General features: G+C 31.6%; 2 protein-coding genes and 1 long non-coding RNA gene across 3 annotated transcripts; all 3 read right to left on the bottom strand.

The window, feature by feature from the left end:
• Positions 1-1,470: 1,470 nt before the first annotated feature.
• Positions 1,471-4,989, bottom strand: LOC108324096 (armadillo repeat-containing protein LFR). Its single transcript, XM_017556916.2, has 8 exons — positions 4,754-4,989; positions 4,200-4,369; positions 3,924-4,066; positions 3,537-3,793; positions 2,474-2,579; positions 2,248-2,386; positions 2,032-2,159; positions 1,471-1,917 (listed from the first exon to the last, which is right to left on the bottom strand). The coding sequence occupies exons 1-8, from the start codon at positions 4,935-4,937 to the stop codon at positions 1,662-1,664; spliced, it is 1,383 nt and encodes a 460-aa protein (XP_017412405.1). The 5' UTR covers positions 4,938-4,989; the 3' UTR covers positions 1,471-1,661.
• A 15,038-nt stretch (positions 4,990-20,027) lies between these two features.
• On the bottom strand, positions 20,028-20,497 carry LOC128195888 (uncharacterized). The gene is made up of 2 exons (XR_008247696.1): positions 20,347-20,497; positions 20,028-20,265 (listed from the first exon to the last, which is right to left on the bottom strand). It is a non-coding gene; the product is annotated as an uncharacterized LOC128195888 (long non-coding RNA).
• Positions 20,498-20,843: 346 nt separating this feature from the next.
• Positions 20,844-22,806, bottom strand: LOC108324946 (uncharacterized). Its single transcript, XM_017557902.2, has 3 exons — positions 22,038-22,806; positions 21,752-21,947; positions 20,844-21,658 (listed from the first exon to the last, which is right to left on the bottom strand). The coding sequence occupies exons 1-3, from the start codon at positions 22,386-22,388 to the stop codon at positions 21,090-21,092; spliced, it is 1,116 nt and encodes a 371-aa protein (XP_017413391.2). The 5' UTR covers positions 22,389-22,806; the 3' UTR covers positions 20,844-21,089.
• Positions 22,807-23,626: the final 820 nt, after the last annotated feature.

The raw sequence follows: 23,626 nt of genomic DNA, 5'->3' as shown, positions 1-23,626 counted from the left end.
CATTTAATTATTATGACAATTTTTCCATTTATGGTGGGTTTTCATTTTCAAAAATGGTGTGCTTAGACTTTTCGTTGTACATGCATGTATAAAAAAATCTTGATACAAACGAAAATATTTTTAAGAAAATTAATTATCTAAACAAAATTTCTGAAATTATGATGATCTCAACTAAATTTTATAATTGTACATCCAACCACACTAATAAAGTGGGGTTTTAATTGTTGCGTGTAGTACGATACAGCCATATAAACCCAGTGAACTCGTGCCATAAAATAGAGAACAAAACACTTATTTAAGGTGGACAAAATAACCTATAATAAATATGTTCATAAAACATTGGTTAAATAACATTTAATATATGTAGATAAAGTCATTTGAATTGCTTAAAAAAGAAAGATGTCAAATAACTGTTGTTTTTTATTATCATCAATACTTTCTATTGTTTATAAAATATTGATATTTATATTTTTGTTAATAACTATCCGTATCATTTTATATGTACAAAACGGAAAAATCGTGTTTTTTTATTTGCAATGAGAAGCATCCTCTAGAAATATTGGATCAGAATGAGTATTCAAGTACGTAAACTTTTCATTTCAAAAACGAAGGGGATAAGTAAAGAATTTTATAATGTCAAAAAAAGGATTTTCTTTTTTTCTATTTTTCGTTTTGTTCACTGTACGCGTGTTATGGATTGTATTCAAGCTACAATTTTAACTATAAAACTGTTTATATGATGATATGTACCATTAAAGAAGATTTTTGAAACAAATTACAATTCAAATCGTACAATTCTTACCATTCTAACTACTCTGGTTGAATACATTTCGAGAGTTTTTAATAGAAATCGTCATCCATGATTGTTGCTACATAAGAAAAGCAAAAACTTATGATTTGGGCAAAGAAACGACAAAGTGATGAGTGTGGGCACTAGTTTTGGATCTATCACTCTCTAACCTAGTTTGTCAATGAATGGGAAGAAAGCTAAGTAGAAGAAGTTTTTTTCAAGATGGTGGTTGGGAAAAGATTCTTAGAACTGGAGCTATAAATATGAAACAAAGCTTGTCGCTTCGTTGATGTTTTATGAACTATTATGAGAACAAATTATGACAACAGGATACATTTTCAGCATGGTGAAGACGACACCTAATAGGAACATGGCAACAATGTGAGGGAGAGTAGAACTCTGGGTTTCTTGTTTCAACTTCGTTGTAGAACCAATGGCTATTTTTCTTTTTTTCTTGTAATTGAATATTGTACTGCATGTATGATATGTGGTTAATCCCGGATGCGTTTTGAATTTTGACCTAATAAACTGATCAGATATGAACATAGTTATGAAAAAATTCCATGAGGGAGACCATTTCTCATTCTACGAATCGGGCATTTTCCAGCCAATACATCTAAAATGAAATTTCTAATCTTCACAAGGGTCTTAAACTGAAGAAAAAATAGAAAGTAAAAGGATTTGTCATCATACAGCTGGAGTACATTAACATTACAACTTAATACACACGAGGTATTGTACAATCCTAGAGAGAAGACATGTACATATATAATTTGAATCTTCAAACGAACCAGTCATCCAAAAAGCTGTCCAAGTAGCAAAACTATATGTAGAACTAATCACTAATGAATACCGTATCAAGGTTTGGCGTTTACATACCCCATATGCCACGAGCCGTTGCCACTTTGTTATTTGGTCTAGATGTTAGTTCATACAATATCCTTGCAAATGTATCAGAATATCTTCCATCAGTGAAAAGTATCTCAGCAAACGCATTCTCATAGGCTAGCAGCAAACTTCTGTTCTGCGGTTCAGAAACTAGGCTTTCCAATATCATGGCAGCTTTCCGGCAAACTTCTGGAACCGGATGCGGTGTCTTTATCACTTTAAGCAACCGATCAATAGCCCTGTGTTTGAGGGATCTTGATGAGTGTTATTTAAAGAAAATTACTGATATAATTTACCTTTTCTCAGAATCAAAATATGTTAGTGTTCTAAAAAAAATGGAATAAGGGGTTCACCATCTCTCGTTAGCAATCTTCAACCTGCAGTCCATATTAACTTCTGCAAGGTTATAGAGTGCACCTATAGCAGCTGCCTGTGCATCCAATGCCGGCATGCTGATGAGATCAATTAAGCGCTTGTGTATCTGCAGAAATAAACCAATCTTGATTATATTTTTTTGGAACATGCAGCAAACTAACAAGCAACATCACACGCATAAAATAAAGTTTAACCTGCGGAAAAAATGGCAGCAAGAAAGGTTCATTGTCAGGATTAATAATCAAACGCCCAAGTAATTCAGCGGCAGCACAATGCCAGGCTTTGACTGCAGATTCCAACATCCCCATGATAGCCTGAACTGCCCGTTTTTCTCTGTAAGTAATACAACAATTTAGCAATCAGCAAAAGAGAATTACAATAGTGCGCAAACGTTATATTCAAGATAGATCACTCACTTACGTTATTTTAATAAATGATGGTTTGGATGAGCTAAATATTCGAAGATCGAGCAGGGGAGCTAAGTTAACAATTGTCTCCAGAGCATTTGTGACAAGTTCATCATCCTCTATCAACATTATGAACATTTGGATTATAATAAAACAGTGAACAAACTCTTCTCGTGATAGGGCAGCACATAATGGTGATTAAAAGAGGGAAAAAAAATTCATCACAGATTTACAGAGTTTCTAGAAACCAACAAAAATCAGATTCTTCCTTTTGTTTTACATAGTTTTCCAAACAGTTTTAAGATGTTTGGAAAACAGAATTTGACATTAAACTGATTTATAAAAGTCTAATTCAAAGGTTGGTATTGTTATGAGGACAGGGAATGATAGGATTTGTTACACAATGATACCTTAAACTCCACACGAAACCAGCCAATGTCTTTGCTCATTTTTAAGCCAAATGGATTAGTCCATGTTTCCAGAAGTTCCAAAAGCAATGAAGGATATGGTAGTACTAGTGCTTTTATTGGTCAACGTATGCATATACTATACAGAATCATTTAACCATCAATATCATAGTCACATCCATAATCACCCACACTACTAAGGGTTTAGTACCTCAAGGACTAATATATTAACAATAAACTATAGGGACCTGTCCAACATGAAACATAAGGACCATTTACGAGTGATGAATAAAAACTACAGAAATCAAAACCAAAATTACTGAAAAAATTGTTTCCAAAACCCAACATGCATTTTTTTTTTGCATCGAGCTTTTTCATTAACCGATAATTAGTCCACCATCTTTTGTTTTACAGTAAAGAATAAAGAGATGATTCCCTGCTCTTTTTTTTTATTTGTATAACAATCAAAGAGCACTACCAAAGTGTTTCAAAGAATATAAGAAACGATACATAATGATAGGGACCTAAACCAAATGAGAAAAATATTAGGATCAGAAACCAAAAAAGTGGAAGCCAGATGGATAGTTTATAACAGTTTATAACAAAAGATAATAGTTTATAACTTTAAACCTAAAAAGATAATAGTTTATAACAAGCAGGTATCCTCACCTACAAGATGATCTTCTATGCATTGGAAGGCCGTTTCCAAACAATGACGATGTTGGGCCATTATAACTTCATTATCTGGCATGAAAGAGAAGTTCCTGATGATATTTGAAGCAGCAACAGCACATTGCTGTTTTTCTGATCGCCCTTCATCATCTAAATTAAACAGACCATCTTCATCAAGCCATAACTCTGTAAAACGAGATTTTGTCACACCACTGTGCTGTGTTGATTCTGTACCAGCAGAGCCTGATCCAACACTGCACAAAGAGAATCATCCTACAATGAAATTCATTCTCTTACCACCCCATCTCCAAAAGGAAAACATACAATTAATTGAAAAATTAAAAACTGAAAATCAAAGATCATATTCAAGAAGAACAAATTTACCCGGGGCGGTGGAGAGCGCTAGTCGAGCCCAACGCCTGATATTCATTCCCAAATCCTGTTACAACAGAACTAGCACCTAATGTTCTGACTCTTGTTGACTTGGCCAATTCTTTTGGGAGTGCTATATCCCGCCAATCATCTATCTGTTTCAAGTTACAACAGGACCGTATAAAATATTATAAGGGTAATAATTTTAACAACAACATACAGGGACCAAAAAAAATTTCTATCTATGAACATTTTCATAAAATTCAAAACAAGATTGGTGGCACATACAACTTGAAGGAGTGCATCAAGCAAGCCAGGAATTTTCGCAAGGGGAGTTGCATCCTTTCGCATGTCATCCTTTTCTTTGAATGAGAGCAGAGTAAGAGTATTCAGAGCCCAGGTCAGCTCACTCTTCAGACCACTTTGAAGAGCTAAAACAATTCTTTTATTGTTCTGATCTGCAAGAGAAATATAAACAAAAAAGGGTTCAAAAAAGAAAAAATTAAAACACTGCAAGTTGCAAAAAAAGAATGCTCCCAGATACTTGAGAAACCGATGTTATCCTTACACAGCATACCCTAGCAACAAAGTGGACTTGCAGTGTTCTACGCTATTATGCGAATAATATAGTTCCTCGAATTGAAACATCAAATTAAGTGGCTATTCATGTCATTAACAATAAAAAAATTGTTTATTGAAATTCAAAATATGATTATTAGTGCAAGAGTGCGTGTCTTGTGTAAATTCAGACACAATAAAACAAAATACAATTTTTAAAGAGAAAATGTAGAGCCAATTATGAGTATAAAGAGTCATGGAATGGGAAGAAGCTGTGAACTAACCGGCAAAGGAGTTGTGAACGTGAAGAGAAGGACCAAGAAGGGTTGACGGAGCTGCCGAATCGGCGGCGGAAGCCGATGCAGAGGCACCGCTGCTACCGCTTCCGAAGGGACGGCCCCTCTTGGCCGGTGGCGCCGCCCCACCTCCGGCGGATCCACCGGACTTACCCTGTTCCCTCTTCTGCATCGCTCTCACTCTAGGGATTTTCGGGTTTGCGGTGCGATTTCGAACTGTTTTGCTTAGTACCTTAGTTGGGCTTCTTTTTGGATCCCTGGAGCAGGGAAGGCCGAGATATTTTCGTAAAAAGCTATAATGTATACCTCCAATGTTTATAAATATACCTCCATCTATATTTTTATTCCTAACATACCCATATTAAGAGAAAGGCTCAGATTACATTTCCGTAGAGTTTTTCTTCTTTTATGTCACGAATTGGTCTTATGGGGATGGCAAAAAAATATTTAATATTAAATATTAATTAAATAATTATTTTATGAAAAAAAATAACAAAATATATAATTTTATTAAATATTTAATATTAAAAACAAATATAACTATGTAAATATACATCAATATTATTAACTAATAATTCAATAAAGATCAAATAATTACATGAAAAAAATAAAAAATATTAAATATATGTTTTAAAAAAAACAAATTTCCAAACTAATAACAAAAATTTAAATAAAATATTTAAATTATTCATAAAATTAACTGTATTTTAATAATTTAAAATGAAAATTTATATCATAGACGTATGAGAATAATATATATATATATATATATATATATATATATATATATATATATATATATATATATATATATATATATATATATATATATATATATATATCTTTATCTTTTTAAAAAATCGATTATTACTTATAATCATGGTATTCGCATATTTTTCATATCTAGTGTAACATCCCAAAATACAGTAATTACCATAATCAGAATTAATTACATTAAACCAGTAAAACAGTGCAGTCTTTATATTACTAACGAGGGTCAAAAAGCCGAACGGCTTAAAATACATAAATAAGCGAACGCACAAAGACAGGAGTTCAGAGACGAACGGTCTTACAAAACCTTGACCGAACGTCTATAATAAAACTAACAGACTAATAAAAGAAAAACACGCGAGCGCTCTAAGGCTCGGCTTTAACTTCTACTTCCACCAGATTAGCGTCTTCCAAATTTTCTTCTTCTAGCATCTCTTCAAGGGACGCACCTCCATCTGCTCACATCCACACGGATGATCATTGCAAAGACATGACGAACGTACATAGACAATAGACAACACAAGGAAAACGAAAGGGTAAGCTTAAGTAATTTAATTCATACATCAACATATACACTAACATTTCAATTCATACAAGCACATAACTCAACATATAACATCATCCGAAATATATATATATATATTCTAGACCGACCGTCCGGACTGTATGAATCTGTGTAGTTACAAGCGTCCTTGCACCCGAGTGATGTAGTAACTGGGATACACCAAACAGCTGCCACTCGAGGTCAGTCCGTTCTTACGTCGCCCATGTTAACTTATGGACTAAGGACCTCCTGCCGTTCCCACACATGACATACTCCCTCTACATGAGGATAATATTCACGGAACATCAGGATGGACAACGAGTCTTAACTTATCCACAGTCATACTTTACCAAATTTAATATTCAATATATATAAGAGTCGTTCCTCCCTGGAACGCTCGTTCAAATTCCATAATCGTATAATCATTCAATATAGTGTTCACACTTCAACATCTTATAATTTATCATCATTTCTATCTTTAATTTTAAAAGGGTAAAATAACGAACGTTCATACTTCTGAAGAACGAAGACGAACGCTAAAGACTAGATTTAGAAGACTCGTTGTCAAACCGAATAAGTCAACAAATACTCATATGGCGAACGTGACTGCTACTCGAATCAGTTGAATGAACCGACTCTTAGAAATATAACATAAATGTTCAGAATAATTTAGGTACAAAGATTCTAGACCAAATTCAAATGGATAAAGATACAACAAGACAATTATTTAATTATACTGAGAACAATTCGTTTAAAGGGATCGACTGCCAGTCAATGACCGAACGCGATGATATACATTTAATAATAATTTGGACGAACGCTATTTATGTATGTTCCAAAATAAAAGGTACGGACGAGAGTTCGGTATAAGACCGAACACTTCTTAGGACGAACGCTAGATATAAGACCAATAATTAATTAGAGCGAACGCTTGACATAAGACCGAGTGCTAATTAGGACGAACGCTCAGTGTAAGACCGAGCGCTACAAATTTATAAATATAAGGGATAATACATTATAACTTAATTTAAATTACAAGATTACCACTAGGCTGAGCCGAACGCTCAACGTAGTATTTCACGGGACGCTCGTTCTCGATCGGAACTCTTTTCAAATAAAAGAATTCCCTTTTTAGGCAATTGACTAGAAACCGAACGGTTTAAGACCGTACGATGACGAACGTATTTTATCATAGTAAGGATTATCATATTCAGATTTTTCATCTATTCTAACTCAGCATTTCTCATACGATTCACAATCTTATAATTTCAGATTCATCATTTAATTTTACATACTTTATAGAATTCATATTATCAACTCATACTATACAATAATCATCCATTTTCCAATTCATACGTATCAACCAGCACATACCATATTCATTCATGCATAACAGCGATCGTTCAGGCATACTCAAACAGCATACATCTCATACATTCAATTCCTATCATGCTTGCACACAACATCCAAGTATAAATTAAATTATTAAGCTTCCCTTACCTGGATAGCAGTGTACTCCAAAAAGCAAGGTTTAGTTCGTCCTCTAACAGCGTTCTACCCTCAGGTTTCGCTCAACAACTTCCACTTAATCTAAAACACCAGAAATCAGAAACAACTCAGACCTATAACCCATGCATGCAACCAGAACTAGGGTTCGCATGAAACCAAATGGACGAACAGTTAGAGACGAGGACTTACCAGCTCAGATCCCAATTCTGTTCGGTCCAGAATGACGCTCACGTCTCCAGGAACGTTTCTACGGTTCTGAAACGTGATCGGAGAAGAAGGTGATGAGTTACAGTAGAGAGAAGGTGAAGGTTTCTAGAGAGAGGGTGGAGAAAATGAAGAGTTGAGTTCTGAGGAAGAAGAAGAGTGCGTGCAGGTGAGAGAGAGTTTTTCAAAAACTCAGTTTTGTTAATTCCACGCCCAAACGAACGAGCGTCTCCTCTGCTGACACCTGCACTCCCACTTCTGATTTCAGCAGCTTCTAACGTGACAAGTGGCACTCGTGCATGCAGTGCTTAGTGGGTTTTTAATTACCCTGAGCAGTGACGTGGTGTGCAATAATTGTGATTTGACATATACTTTGCAGTGCTGATTTCCTAGGGTCTTACATCTAGTTCTATGTGATTTTAAAAGTACTATATAAGAAACGATTTTTCATAAACTAAAAAACAGAAAATATTTGTTGGATTGACTTTTAATACATAAAATGTTAATTAGACAGTCATTAATTATGAAAAAAAAATAGGATGAATTTATTATTGATCTACTTATTTATATAATTCATTAAATTTAATCCAAATACATTTTTAAAAACTTGATACATTAGGTTAGATTTTACATGAATAACAAAGAATAAACAAATAGATTCTTTGACAAAAAGTGCAACCTCAACCTGAAGATTAGCATAATTAATGTAAATTCAGAGTAGTATAATCCGAAAACTTGTTCTAATTCACATAATTTGGAATTTATTTTTAAATTAAAAAATAGTTTTTTTACATTATATAATTCAAAATAAAATTCCAAATTCCATAATTTACAATTTAGAATACATTTTTGAATATGCAATATGAAATAATTTTCTGAATTACACAATTTAGAATATGTTTTTATAACACCCAATATAAAAATACATTATAAATTCTAAAACTTGGATAATTTAGACATTCCAACAACCCCATGGAGGAATATGAAGAAAAAATGGGGTGAGAGAAGAAATAGTCTTACCCAAATAGGTTTCTGGGCTTCTAAGTACAACCCTTTTGGGCTTTCTTTACCTTCTTTACATAAAGGACCATAAATAATATAAATCCTAAAATAAATAAAGTTCCAAAAATTAAAATTTCCAAAAAATTCAAGATTTACATGAGTGAATAGGACCTACCTGTAATACATTAATCCCACCAAACTAATAATGGATAGTTCAATAATTTTTCTATTGTACATACAATAATAGTAGTTTGTGTAAAATATTTTTTTATGAAGTTTCGAGAGAGTCTTACAATAAAAAGAAGACAAAACATTTTATCATGATTTTTTATTTTTGTCTTTTTTATCATCAATAATTATTTGGTACACTTTACTACTCCATTTCTAAAATAACAGCATTTAAAATAACTTGGATCAAATTACTAATGTTACAGTATAAATTTTTACACATTATTTTAGTCTTAATTGAAAGCTTGGACACAATGTCATGTAAAAATTAATATTATTGTACTAAGGGGTTTGGTTTGAGTTAGATAGGAGTATGGGGGAAATGACTCTTCCCAACTCAAGGTTTCAAAAACCATGAAAGTGGTTGAACCAATCAAGGAATCCTCATCAAGATATTTTAAGGTTTTTCTATGGTGTTTCATCATACAGGACCTACTTGGTTTGTTTTTTTGCTTCATTTTAGGTACTTGAAGTTTCAACCAATTGCTGTTTTGGTTAGAAGATGAGAAGGTATTTTTTTATATTTTGGTGAACTTTGTTTAATGTTGCTCTCCCCAAGAGTTGGTGGTAATTTGATATCAGTTGGTTTTGGTGAGAATCTTGCATCTGCAATATTCTTTGATATGATTGATAGCTGGTTGTGCACACCATGCATTTGATTGTTTGCACAGAAATGCCAAAATATATACACAGTCTTAATGTCAGCTAGGTTACAAGGTCAGGTGTGAGCTATAGTTCTATGAATCCAACAGAACAAAAACAGTATATTAACATCAAATCTCTGGCTCCATGTGTAGGGCTTCTACTTATGGCTGTATAGTTATAGATTCCATATAATTATTCATCCAAATCATAGACCTTGTCAGTGTTTGTTCCAATGTTACCATGATTTGTTGGTAAATCCAGGAGTAGATGAGGAAAATTAAAAGATGATGGATGAGCTTGTTTTTAGCAATAATGAGGACCACTTTTGTGTGCTGCTGATCACAAAATAGCTAAATACTATGTATTGATGCATTATGGCTATGTTGTTGTTAATCATGAAACTGCCAAAATTATTCAGAACATAGTTATCTCTGCCAGCTAGTGGATGGGCCAGTTGATATACATGTATAACTTATGCTTTTCGTAGCATCTAATGTTGATTACTATTTTTCCAAAAGCTACTTTCCTTGACCCTCCATGTCTTGTAGCATTGGTTGATCTAATAATAATGTTACTTCATACATATCCCTATACTTTTCCTGTTAACAGATTTCAATTAATATTATAAGGGTAGTTGACATCTGTGTGGTTCTTATCTGTATCTGCTTTAGGCTTTTTAGTTTGATTTGAGGGGTATCAATGTCAAGAATAATTTCATGGTAATTTTTTACCCATACTCTTAATTTTTAAACAATTGGTGAAGGGATTTTCTCTTTTTGTAAAACCAAAGAAAAAAGAATAAGAAAAAGCTGAAAGAAAACACCTTAAAGCTCAACAACGTAGAGAACATGGTATCTAAGGTTGATTCCACGTTTGTTACATCGCTTTCGGTCACAGAAACAATAATAAATGTCGATTTTAAAGTTTGAAATTTAATCTCTCTCAACTACTGGTCTTTCCAAGGAAATTCAACCCATCTAGAACTTTTCTTCAATGTCAGTTTAATGTTGAATAATTGGATCAACCAACCCACACAACATAGCATTATCTGATAGAGAGAAGTGAACCAATACCATTTCTGCATAGTCAAATTATACATTTCATGTTTTATTTTTTTATCATTTCAAGGGGGGCATAATGTTAGAAGAAAAATAAAGAACCCCACCATAAGATGATGTCCAACTATGGTGACAAATAAGAACACAGGTAGCCAATTTTGTGGATTAGTTTCGGTTAATAGTGAGTAAGGTGGGGCACTCAACCTTTGTAATCTTATAAAAAATCTCAGCAACACTGGACAGTGTCAGTGTCCGAAAAGGTAACCATAAAACGTAACATAATAGGAGCTGCAGAGTAATTCTACTCCATCTTTATGTCATACAACTTCTGCTTTGGCATTTTGCAGTAGCAGAAATTAGATTTCCCTTCAACCAAACAAAACCAGTAAAAGGGTAATGAATAGGCCTAAACCATTACAATGTGATAACAAGATAATCATCATCTCCCCTTAGAGCATGAGTCATGATGTATTTTGTAAATTGAGAATTATCTTTATTAGGTGATGTGAGAATAGTTCAACTTATCTAACTGCTACTAGTGTTTAATTTGAGATACTGGAAGAGAAAATTACAACCTGAGGAGAAAAGAAAAGATAATGGTGATTTCATGATGGCAAACATGGTAAAGGGTAAAGGCAGTGCAAAGAGACAAGCAAAACAGATGCACTAGCACTATGTCACACAAACACACCACACTGGTCTTGTACAAATATGTATAAAGTAATAACTTAAAAGCAGTGAAAGGCTTTTCATTTTCTAACACCCTTTATTTGTTTTTTCTCTCTGCTCATCTCAAAATGTCATTTACTGTATTGGGATTATGCCACAGGCTTCTAGGATTCCTCCACTGGAGCAGCAGACCATGAAATGGAAAAGCATTATATGCAGAATCTCTAGATCCTAGTGATCCTAATTCCTGAGACAAATTTAGTTTTTTTTTTGTTCTGTACTTCAATTTTATTTTTTTCCCTGGATGTTTCTGATTCCTGTGATACATAATATATATACTTTTCCTAAAGCAGTGATGCAAGCTGTTCTCTGGTGAATAAGTTAATGAATCTTATGTTATTTTCCTGATGATGTTGATTGTACTGCTTCACCACACTAACTACACACATAAGAATATCCAATGAACCAATGGTAGCAGAGAGATAGCCATACCTCATATGGTAGCAATAAGTAAAATTTAGAGGACCCCATTTCACCTAATTGATAATTAAATTGAAAGCAACACCTTACTTTTCTTTTTCACCCTTCTATGTTTTTTTTTTTTTCCTTTTTTTCTGTTAATTTTGAAAGCAATCTTTGAATCACCAGATGCTGCTCATTGGCTGAGTTTACATGACAGTGGTGGTTTTCCTCATAAAACTGCTCCTTCTCTTGTCCTTTGGAATTGTGATTTAGCTTCAAAATCAATGGATTAACAAAAACCTATCAATAAGAGAGAACAAGTTCATGTACAAAAGAAAGTAGACTATGCATTAATGATGGAAAATGGTCCAAGTCAACATTAAAATTTTGGCTTTTGAAAAAAAAAATATTGCTGATTTTACTCTACTTGATTAAGTTACAAGCCAAACATTTCTTGGAGTAGATAAAAGTTTGAAACTATTGATTAAACTGAATTATTATATAGATTTAATTGTTTGATAAATGTAATTCTATTTATTCATTTAGTGCTTAGCAGATGTATCTGTGCTAGAATACTGAAGTGATGGTAAAACATTGAAATTGGAAAACTTAAACTTAACCCATTTTATGATCAAATCTGATATAAACTATCAAATTTAGCGATAATTGAAGGTTTTGTTTAAGTGAATAAAAAATTGGTGAATAGTTTTTCTTAACAAATTATTTAAAGAGTGTAATTTGAAACTTGATAATTGACATTGAAATGAAGGAAAGTGTCTCTTTCTCCCATGTGGCATCAGTTTTGTCGCATACGAGTGAGTCGTGACTCTCCAGTAATATTTATTGGTAAAATAGGTTGCAACTTGTGCTCTAAAATACCACAAAAAATGACCAATCATAAATTATTCTAATTCAACCCACAAAAATAATGTTTTATAATAGTAAACGAATCATAACATCATCCACTGTTGGTTCAGTTAATCATGTTGATTATATATATATGAATGAATTATATTTGAAGAAAATATAATTATACTAGTTATAGTTTTTTCTTGGACTTAGTAATAAATACTTTATCCATGTGTGAATTCAAAATTTCAACACTATTAAAAATTTGATAAATATTCTATTAACAAAGATTGAACTCCTATTATACACAAATATACAAGTCAATGATCAAAACTTATTTAATTTTATCATAATACTTCAGTTTTCTACAAACTAAATATTTCATGGCATAATCTGAATTTATTATATGGACTAATATTGAATAATTTATGTTTATTTTAGATTTTGGAAGAAAGCATGAATAATAAATAAAATAAATAAATTGTGATTTTTAATAATATAAAATTAATGTGTCATAATACATTAAACATTGATTAGAAGGTTTTGTGCGTGTGGGGTCATGAAATGTTGATTTTTGGAAGATGATTGAGAGCGTGTATTTTTACTTTTTGTTTGGATAATGCAAAAAGTTAAGTTGGCTCCGATCTGTGTGTTTATGTTCCTAAGATTATGAATGCTTTGTAGACATTACCATGACATCCAAAACAACATAATATGATGTCTTCTACAGTGTTAATTTTGTTTCCTGTTCGGTACTGTTTATAGGACAAGCTTCTTAAAATTCCAACCACAAAATGTTCAATTTATTAAACTTCTATAAAAAAAATCATAAATCAATTTTTTAAAATTGAAATAGAAGTTTGTATTAAAAAAAATTATGTTATTATCATGATCATACTTAATAAAATCATATTTTATTACAAACATTGGTGGAAAATGGTACACATCAACTATTGTAATTTTATTATATTACAATTTGTGTACTATATATATTTTGAGAATCTTTAAGCTCTGAAGATATATTCATATAAACAAATACATTTATTGTATAGTTTACATTTATATAATTTTGTACTTCATTTGCACTATTGAAGTAAAGAAAACACAATTAAATGAGTTTTATTGTATAAATAAAATTCATTTAAAATATTTGGTATTATTATACAATTATAAATTTACTTTTTATAAAGTATGATTCAATTTTTTTTTAAACTTTTAGTACTTTTTTTATATATTTTTTTAAGTTGTATATACAATTTTTTATTTAAATAATTCATTTTATTTGAATAAAATGATAGAATTTAATTTAAATTTAAACTATTATTGCAGTAAATCCCTTTCTTAATTTTTTTATTGTGTGTTATTTCCATATAACACCATATTATGAAATATTACTAACTTCAATTTATAATATTAAACTTTTTAATTTAAAATATATAAAAAAATTAGAAAGTAATCCATCAAATATTATAAAATGCACATAGTTAACACTATCTATAAATATAAAATAGATAATAATAAATAAAAAGAAATTAAGAATAATATACAAGTGTACTAAAACAGAAAAGTAGTAATAAATTATAAATTAATTTATAACATAGTTAATAAGCTATTATATATCTTATCATTGTGAAAGATATTCTTAATTAGAAACATTCCATCTATATGTAAACTATTCAATTCTCTAATTTCTATGAGAAGTTTTTGATAAAAGGCAATAAGCAAGTGTTATACTTGGAATGGAAGGTGTACAACATATTTGAAAGACAAAAAAATTTTAAAAAGTAGAGAAAGAAAATAACCAATAAATTTTTTTTGAGTAGACTTAAAAATTAAACTTTTTACACATAATTATTTTATGAATAAATATAACAAGGCATAAAAAGTAAATGATTCTATAATATTTTATGATTAAAGCAAAAACTAAAATCCTTAAATTCATTACAAGATAATGGTATTATTAACTTAGTCAACTAACCCATTCATCCCTCCAATAATTTAGATATGCTTTTGATTTTATTGCTGAGCACTTTATTCGATCATATACTTATGTCAATCAAGTCATGGAGAAAATATCTCTGGCTGAATATAGTAAAATCATTATAATAATTTCAATATATTTTTGTTATATAATTTTTATTATTTTTAAAATACCCCACATATTATTAAATAAATTCAATATATCATATATTAGTAAATTCAAAATATCTTTTTATTTAAATCTTATTTTAATTTGTAATTAAATTAAACAATGAATAGCATATAGTCTGACACAAACTGAAACACGTAGAAAAGTTTGTACCACTCAAAATAGATTTCAACATATATAAATGCGTATTTAAATTTGTTCAATTATTTTAATGTTTAAATCATATTTTTCTCTATCTAATGAAAGTTAATTGGTAGCTTAATTTAAGTGTAATAATATTTGGTAACTATATTATTTTGGAATTTAATTCAATGTTATAACATTATTTTAACTTGTAATTTCATCATTGATAATAACATGTTTAGAGTTTTGTTGAAAGTAACCAATTTTTCAATTTTTTATAAAAACAACCAACTTGATATTTTACTTTGATACTTCATTACGTCATATTTTCAAGTCCAACATTAATTCAAAATAAAATTCAAAAAGAATATTTATACAAAGAATCTCACAAATATATTAAGTCAAGTATTCTAGCAAAAATTTCGCTAACCTATAATCTATTTAACTAATATTTGATAAATTAGATAAGGTGTCACGATATCACTATTAAATCGTTAATTATTATATATGATAAGTTATTTTATTTGTCGAAATTAGTTTATATTTTTTTATATTATTAATTTTATTATATGAATCACAAAATTCATAAACTCTACAAATATATATATATATATATATATATATATATATATATATATATATATATATATATATATATATATATATATATATATATATATATAATATCTTACCAGAAAATACACATTCACTTATATTCATTGTATCCTACTTTAAATATTTCAAACTTTCTTAATGACTTCAACATCGTAAAGTCTTTTGCAAATAAATTTTCTCTTGCTTCCCAATCTTTAGGAGTACACATCAAAGTTCTTCAGTCCACTCAAATCTTGTCACTTTTTCGAATATTCATGCTTAGAATCATGTGATTAATCGAGTCCAACCTAGTCGCGGTCCTTCAAAATCAAATCCAAATGCTAACAAACTCAAAGACATAAAAGGGTCACCTCGTCTTGAATCCAGATATATATAAGATCCCTAATGGGGAAACCATTGTGCCTTTTGGTCGTTAGTGTAGGCTACTCAATCCACGTTGCAAAGGTATGTCCTTCTACTCTTTATTGTCTTCTTCTACCTTTTAAAAACCACCATGGTGACCCTAGGAGAAGCCATCACAAGAGGGGTGACAGAAAGGGGATCCATTGAGGAAACCCTCTCGTCAAAAAGAGGAGGAGAATTGGACTCATAGGAGTGATATCTCTCTCCAAGATAGAGCGACGACAACCATAACCAATATCAGAGGAGGAAGATGAAGACATACCAATTATCGAAGCAAATGCAGGAACGAAAAGAAAGGCTTAAAGGAAACAAGGGCGACTCACATAAGCAAACAAAGAAGATGTACAACATGCGGGGAAAGAAATGCCAAAGGTGCAAAAAAGATTATGAAGAAACAAAGTATAAAAGCAAAGAATTCAAAGTGAAATGAATGTTAGTCAAGCATCATTTCCCTCCCAACTATGAATAACTTTTGATGTTTCATTCTCTGAGTTCAACTACTGTGATGTAGCCCTGTTAGCCACGATCAGAACCATTTAATTGAAGGAATGTTTTACACCTCAAGGTAATCAAAGTGATGTTTTAGAAAAACTCTTCATTAATGCTCTACATTTACCAATAAAATTATCATTAACCAAGCAATACAAGCACCAGATCATTACTAAGCCGACAACACCCAACAAAGTCTAACCAAAGTAACAACATTAAGCACAAGTCTGCCTAGACTAACACTAGAGCCTGCCTAAGTCAGCAACACAAAATGAAGTGCGTTTAAGTCGACAACACCAAGCAAAAGTCTACCTAAGTCAGTAGTACTTATACAATAGAGACATCTAAGGTAAGACAACAACAAAGTCTAGTCAATCCACTCGCATGGTTAAAGAAACTACTTACAACTCGACCTAATGGTCGACCCATTTGCAAAACCCTAAAAGTCAACCACTGGTCGGCCAAAAGGCTAATCATAATCACAACAAGCACTTCACACACAATGATCAAACTCCCGAGACGGGGAGCTTATGTACATACATGTCCTAAAAACTATGCTAAATCATATGGACCAACAAGAAACATTCAACTTTGCTAATTTAAAGCGGTTAAAGAATATTCTAAAATATATTTGTTGGTGCAAATATTCATATATTAACAACATATGTAGCCAAATATCTGTAGTCTGATTACATCATAATATTTATTAATATTATATATTTACAAAATATTTGATAAATCAGGTAAAGTGTCACATTATCATTATTATTTCGTTGTGTATACAATAAATCATTATATTTGTCGATAATACTCAATATTTATTTTGATATTACTAATTTTATTGCATAAGTCACATTGTTCATAAACCATATAAATACATATAGTATTTCACCAATAAATACACATTCATTCATATTAATTATTTCTTATCTAAAAAAGTCAAACTCTTTTATTAATTTGAGCATCGAATAATCTTTTAAAATATTATAAGTCATAAAATTCTAACCAATAAAATATACTTTATTCATATTATACTTTTAAAAATAAAAATACATATTATTTTTGAAAGAAAATAAATTAATCACAATGCAATTTCCTTTTAGTTCATTATGTTATCATGAATTAATTACCATCTCTTACTAAATATTTAAAATGAAAATTTATCTATATAGTGAAGATTTCTTTTATTGCATCAATGGATTATGATGATGTATTTTTCTCTTTAAATTTACATATATTTAATATGTAGAAGAAAACAAATTAAATTATATATTTTTTATAAATAGTTTTAGTATATAAATATCATCCTATTACTTTTTTAAATATGATAAAAAAATTGAAATACAAAAATTCAATTTCAATAATTTATGTAAATTTGGTTAATAGTTATATGAATTAAACAGGAATCTTTATGAATTGTATGTGTCTTTATAGTAGAATACTTCAATATGCTAATTCTTTATAATGAAGGAAAAATTATTTAAGAATAAGATATGTATAAACAATTACGTAAGCACCAATTAAGGTCTACGGTATTTGATGTAAGCAACCAATATTGACAAATTAATTATCTGAAATTGTGTACGGCCTTTGATGTAAGTAACGTATTTTTTATAAATTAGTTATCTGGATTCGTATGATAATGTGTTTGCTTCACGCAATAAATTAATGTACAAGAATTCCCTTCTTACAAGCAATTTTTTGGAACATGTCTTCTTCTTTTGTACTTGTACAAACCCTTCATTCCAAGTTTTGTTTATGCTTAAGCTAAAGTATGAAAACTCTTAATACCAAATTAACTTACTACTTTTAGATCTAAACTAATTATGTACTTTTCCAATTTTAATACAATGCACTTTATTATTAAATATTTTCAAATACTTGTTTCATAGATAAATTCAATGTAAAATATTAAAGAAATTTAAATAAAAATTAATAATAAAAATAAAGATAAAACTATTTTAAAATAAATAAATGAATGTAAATCTCATTTCCTACTTGTATTTTGTTGTATCAAAATTATTGTTGAAATCCATTTTAACAAAATTTGGGGTGTGATTTTGAAAATAAAAATTATAAAATAGTGAGAATGAATAATAAAAAGTGTATTTGAAAGAATGATTCATAATGATAATTATAGATAGATATGATAAGAGAAGATGCATTATGGATGATGGATGTGAGAGTGGATGCACATCCATATGGTATGATATTATGATATGATATGATGATATGAGTGGCAATAAAGAAAGAAAAGAGTAGCTTGTGAGAACAAAGGAGACATGTCAAATCAACATAGGATAAAGGCTTTTCACTTTGTTTTCTTTTTCCTCAAACTCCCACTGCTTCTCTCTCCCAAACTCTTCTCCAGGTTAGGTACCATAAATAAATATTTTTAGTATTTAAAATTAATAAAAAGATATATTTTGATGTATAAAATATTAAAAAATTGCATAATAATTAAGAGAAAGTAAAGAAGAAAGGGTGGTATATATTTCGTGTGGGTTGGGCAAAGGGTTGTAAAAAAATCAAAAATCCACTTCCTAAGTAACCTTTCTCTATCGAATGGGCTACAACCAAACAAACCAACATTAAACTAAAAATTAAAACCCATTCTTATGTTAGAGGTTAGGTGTGGGGTTGCTTTCATCACCCTATTTATCAGTTTATGTCTATTTATTATTGCAAACTTTAAAAAATATTTTTTTTTTTTTTAATTTTCAATGGTGATGTTTATTGTTTTTAAAAGTTTTGAAGGCAGAAGGAAAAGGACCCTATTTTTTGCTCTGACAGGAGAGCTTTGTGATGGGCCCACTCGCTTTATAAATGAGTTTTACAATATTAGTAATATCATAAATAAATGCCTATTTTCTTCAAATATTATATACTGCAGTTGGGCATCGCAATGGATTACTGGGGCCCACTGCAATCATTGTGAATTATTTATGTTTAGTTCACAAGAGTCTCCTAAATTCCTAATCCTATCATGAGAGAAAGAAATAAACATACAAGTTATCTCAACTTATGAAAATTAAATAATAATTTACAAAATAATAACTGGTTATTACTCTTTGAATTTATAGAAAGATATAACATTGATAAATTCTCCATCTTATGTGAGTTATCTTATATTTTGTATTCTCTATCTTTATAACTTGTTGTATACTTTCTTTTTTATTACTATATAGAAATATATTTCTCCTTTCTGATTAATATGTGCCCAAAGTCAAGTCACAGTGACCACAATCAAATTTTTCATTAGTCAAAGTAACTGCTCACCTAATCTGAGTTTCCTTTTCTTTTTGTTTTTTTACAGAAACTGTGGATTCAAAAAACAATTCCAAAATATATTTTTCCTATTTCTTAATTATTGAAAAATTTGAAAAACTTTTTAAAATTTTAAGGTATTAAACATAGTATTTATTTATATTTTTTGTTGGTAGTGGCTTGTAGTATGTATGAGTAACAGTATCGGAAATAATTAGGCATATTCTGTCAGGTTTCATTTAAAGGGCATTGCTTGGTGAGAGAAAGGAGCAGAGATTTTCACTTTTTCACTTTTCCTCTTTTGCTTTTGATGTACTCCAAAAGATTTTAAGATAAAATAAATAAGAAGAAAGAAAATTATTTTTAACGTACCAAATGCAATAATAATAATAATAATAATAATAATATTTTACCCTCTCTGTCTCTTCTCCTTCATCTGATTTCTTCACGAGTTCCCTAATCCTCACGAAATTCGAGATGCCACGACCCTTCTTCCTTCTTCTGCTGCTCCATCCTGCGTTTTCAGCATTCCACAGTCACTATAAATTATTTTTATATAATCTAATCCATAAAATATAATTATTAATTATGATACCAGTAGTTTACACATATTCAATGCTTCTTCATCTTTATCCATTCCAGAGTTCAATGGATATTAGAGAAAATTAGAAGAATAAAAAGGAGGAGTTAGTTGAAGTCCTTAATCAAGTGTTCATGAAAAGATGAGAAAATTTAAGATAGCAAAGTTTCATACTTCCTTGTCTCCTTTCAAGGGACCAGAACGTTGTGAGTAGTAGCACGATGCCAAAAAAATTTTGAAAGTTGCTGGGTCGTGTAACTTGTAACTTCTCTCTGCACTTTCTCAATCATGATGAACCAAAACCAACACTCACAGAAAAATTAAAAAAATAAAATAAAAAGAGAAAAAGTGGTTTCTGTTCAAAACAAATAATAAAGAAAGAAAGAAAATTCTGATCATAGCAGAAGCATAGTACTGACATTTGGGAAATCGAAGCAAAAGAATCTCTCGGCGCCATGCATGCATCCTCAGGTGGTTTTTCTTTTCTTTTTCAGTTTTATGAACTTTAGAAAAATTTTAATTTCAGCTTTTGATTTTATTACAGATGATATTGCTGTGGCAGCAGCTTCTTACACTTACATGGTGCGAACCAAAAAAAAAATAACAAAAAGTTACTTCTTACAAATTTTCCCTTGATAACAAAAGAAGGGAAACAAAAATACTTCATAAAAAAGGGAGCCTCATCCGATATTTTCTCTTTTATATTTTAATTTTTTAATTTCGGAACTAAAAAAAAAGAAAAATAACAAAAAAAAATTCTATGGTTTGTCCTTGAGAAGAGAGGCCAATCCGGTAACCACCTTGGTCCCTCTCTCGACGCTCTTCGGCTTCACCGCTGGCGGTTGCCACGCCGTGGTAGGTGATGGCGACTCCGCCTTCTCCTTGCCGGAATCAGCCTCGGACTCGGTCTCGTTCTTCGGCGGTGACTCGCTGAAGATCAGCTCCAACTCACCGCAATCGCTCTCCCTCGACGCTGCATCACCGGAGTACATTGTTTCCGGTGGAGCTACGGCGACTTGCACGGAGGAGGACGGGGGTTGCTTCTCCCTAACGCTAGACGGAGAGAGCCACTTTGCGAGCATGTAATCGCGCTTCCTCCAGGGCGGAACGTGCATTCCTTTCTTCTTCAAACTCTGCTTTGCCGCTTCGGAGACAATCGCCACGATCTGCTTCAGTCTCTCAGATTTTCCAACGAAGATGAACGGCAGCGATTGAAGAATTGCCTTGTAACTTCCCGTGGATCTCGCCACCTCAAACTCGGATCGAAAATCGACATCCACGATCAACCTCTCACCTTCCACAATCGCATCTATGAATTCATATTCACCTAAACCAAAGACGCAAACACACTCAGTCGGCCAAATTCAAATTCAACTCCAAATCCAAACTCAAATTGAAATTCACAGTAAATTAACAGTACCAGCAGGACACGACGAAGTTTTCTCCCATTTCGATTTGCAGATGGAAGAATCGTAACCGAGAGCGGAGGAAAGTGCTTCCGCGACTACCTTTATCAGATCGTCTTTCCTCTTAAACAACTTGCCGTTTTTCTCCACGATTCTAGCCACGTCAGCTAACAGGTTCCTCTCGCCTACACTCGCGCAGGGGATCAAAGTCTGCTCATCACAAAATCAAAATTGTCATAAATCAAAGAAACTGTGATAAATTAAAATAAAATTGGACTATAATTGAGATTGATTATCCACCTTGAGAGATTCAGCGGCGTCGGTAGTGGATGATTCTGGTGGCGGTGCACCAAAGAGATCGAAATCGTCTTCGTCGGAGCTATTTGCGTTGAAGCAGTTGCAGCGGTTGCGACCGCATTTCGGTGCCGGAGGTTGTTCCTCCATGAAATTCTGCACCATTTTCGCCAAGCACACCGAGCTCGGTTCGAACTCTGTTGCTACATCTTTGTTGTTCTTCGGTAACTGACGGTCAAAGACGAACAACCGTTTCAGACGCGACTTCAACACTGACTCGTTCCGAACCACCACCGCGTCCTTCACCTTCTCGGAATCGATGTCGATTGCAATCGGTTGAACCTTCATCGGAGCCATGCGTTTCTTCTGCTACTCTGTTTTTCAGAGCTTCTAATATTTTTTTTCTCCAAAAAAAAAAAACCAAACCCTATTCAACACACATTCACCCTTCTAACTTCCTACACCAGTCAATAATAAGTCACGGATTGGGCGTGTTCTTCATGAGAGAGGACAGGTTAAAAGAAAAAAAAAAGAAAAAGAAATTTTAATTCGTAATTGTGTATGTACGGTTTTCTTTTCTTCTAGGCTACGAGAGTGAAGGTTTCAAGGTGAGGGTTTTCATGAAACACGTGGCGACGGTGGTCGGAGAGACGAGCAGTGGTTATCGAAGGGGAGCTTTGCGTCGCCGGAGTGTTCATTCTCCGGCGGTGAAGAAGAAGAAAGGTTTTAATAATTTTTTTTAGTTTTTTCTTTTTGTGTGTTTGAAATTGTTCTGGATTAGGTGACTTGGTGGGATTGGATTTTATAACGAGTCAAGGTTGCTGACATGGACATTCTCAGGCCACGTGTTCCCGACGTGGCACCAGTCGTTTGGACGATGAAGTTTGATAACCGCACCCAGTGTGCACGGAAAGGTTTCTCGACCGAACGACGCGTGGTACGAATGATTGCCTCAACTCTGAGCCTGTGAAGTTACCGTTCAGCCCTTGACTGTAAGAAAAAACACCCACCTTCATTCATTCATTAACTGATTGATTAATCATGCTACTTTTTTTTTCAAAAGAAATTAAAATTATATAATTTTTAAAGAGAAAAAGAAAAGCTAATGATGCGTGAGAGTGGAGAGATGGAGATCTTTATGGCGTGTATGTGAAGTCCATGCTGTCATAGATGTTTGCGCCTAAAGTTTACGACACGTGTCCATGAAAAATAGTTATATACTATATTTTTTATTTATATATCCATATAAAATTAAATAATTGTAATTAATGATTGGAAGGCATCAAATTTATTCATGTCACTGGCATACTATATAATATACATAATACTTATATTATAAAAAGAAAACTATTAGAATTTTCTGCACTGTTAGAACATGTCAAAAGAATAAACGATCAAACTTAATAGATACTCAAAACGAAGCTAAAATAAATTTAAGATCTATTTAATATGTTATGAGCAAAGGTTGAACGATCTATTCCCAAAAATATTCTCACTAAAGAGATATTAAAAAGTAGGTTTACATGTAAGTATTAATTAGTGTTATGGATTGAGGTTGTGCTGTGGTTAAGGTTCTGTTAATCTTAGACTCACTT

Source organism: Vigna angularis, chromosome 3, assembly GCF_016808095.1.
Source record: "Vigna angularis cultivar LongXiaoDou No.4 chromosome 3, ASM1680809v1, whole genome shotgun sequence".
Classification (NCBI taxonomy): Eukaryota; Viridiplantae; Streptophyta; class Magnoliopsida; order Fabales; family Fabaceae; genus Vigna; species Vigna angularis.
Note: the sequence above shows the minus strand (reverse complement) of the source record. Positions and strands in the feature narration are given on the sequence as shown.

Coding starts and splice junctions, on each gene's coding strand:
- LOC108324096 (XM_017556916.2), bottom strand. CDS start 4,937: ATGCAGAAGAGGGAACAGGGTAAGTCCGGTGGATCCGCCGGAGGTGGG. Junction 4,370..4,753: donor CGTTCACAACTCCTTTGCCG/GTTAGTTCACAG, acceptor TTTCTCTTGCAG/ATCAGAACAATAAAAGAATT. Junction 3,794..3,923: donor AGCGCTCTCCACCGCCCCGG/GTAAATTTGTTC, acceptor CTCTTTGTGCAG/TGTTGGATCAGGCTCTGCTG.
- LOC108324946 (XM_017557902.2), bottom strand. CDS start 22,388: ATGGCTCCGATGAAGGTTCAACCGATTGCAATCGACATCGATTCCGAG. Junction 21,948..22,037: donor ACGCCGCTGAATCTCTCAAG/GTGGATAATCAA, acceptor TGTGATGAGCAG/ACTTTGATCCCCTGCGCGAG. Junction 21,659..21,751: donor AACTTCGTCGTGTCCTGCTG/GTACTGTTAATT, acceptor TCTTTGGTTTAG/GTGAATATGAATTCATAGAT.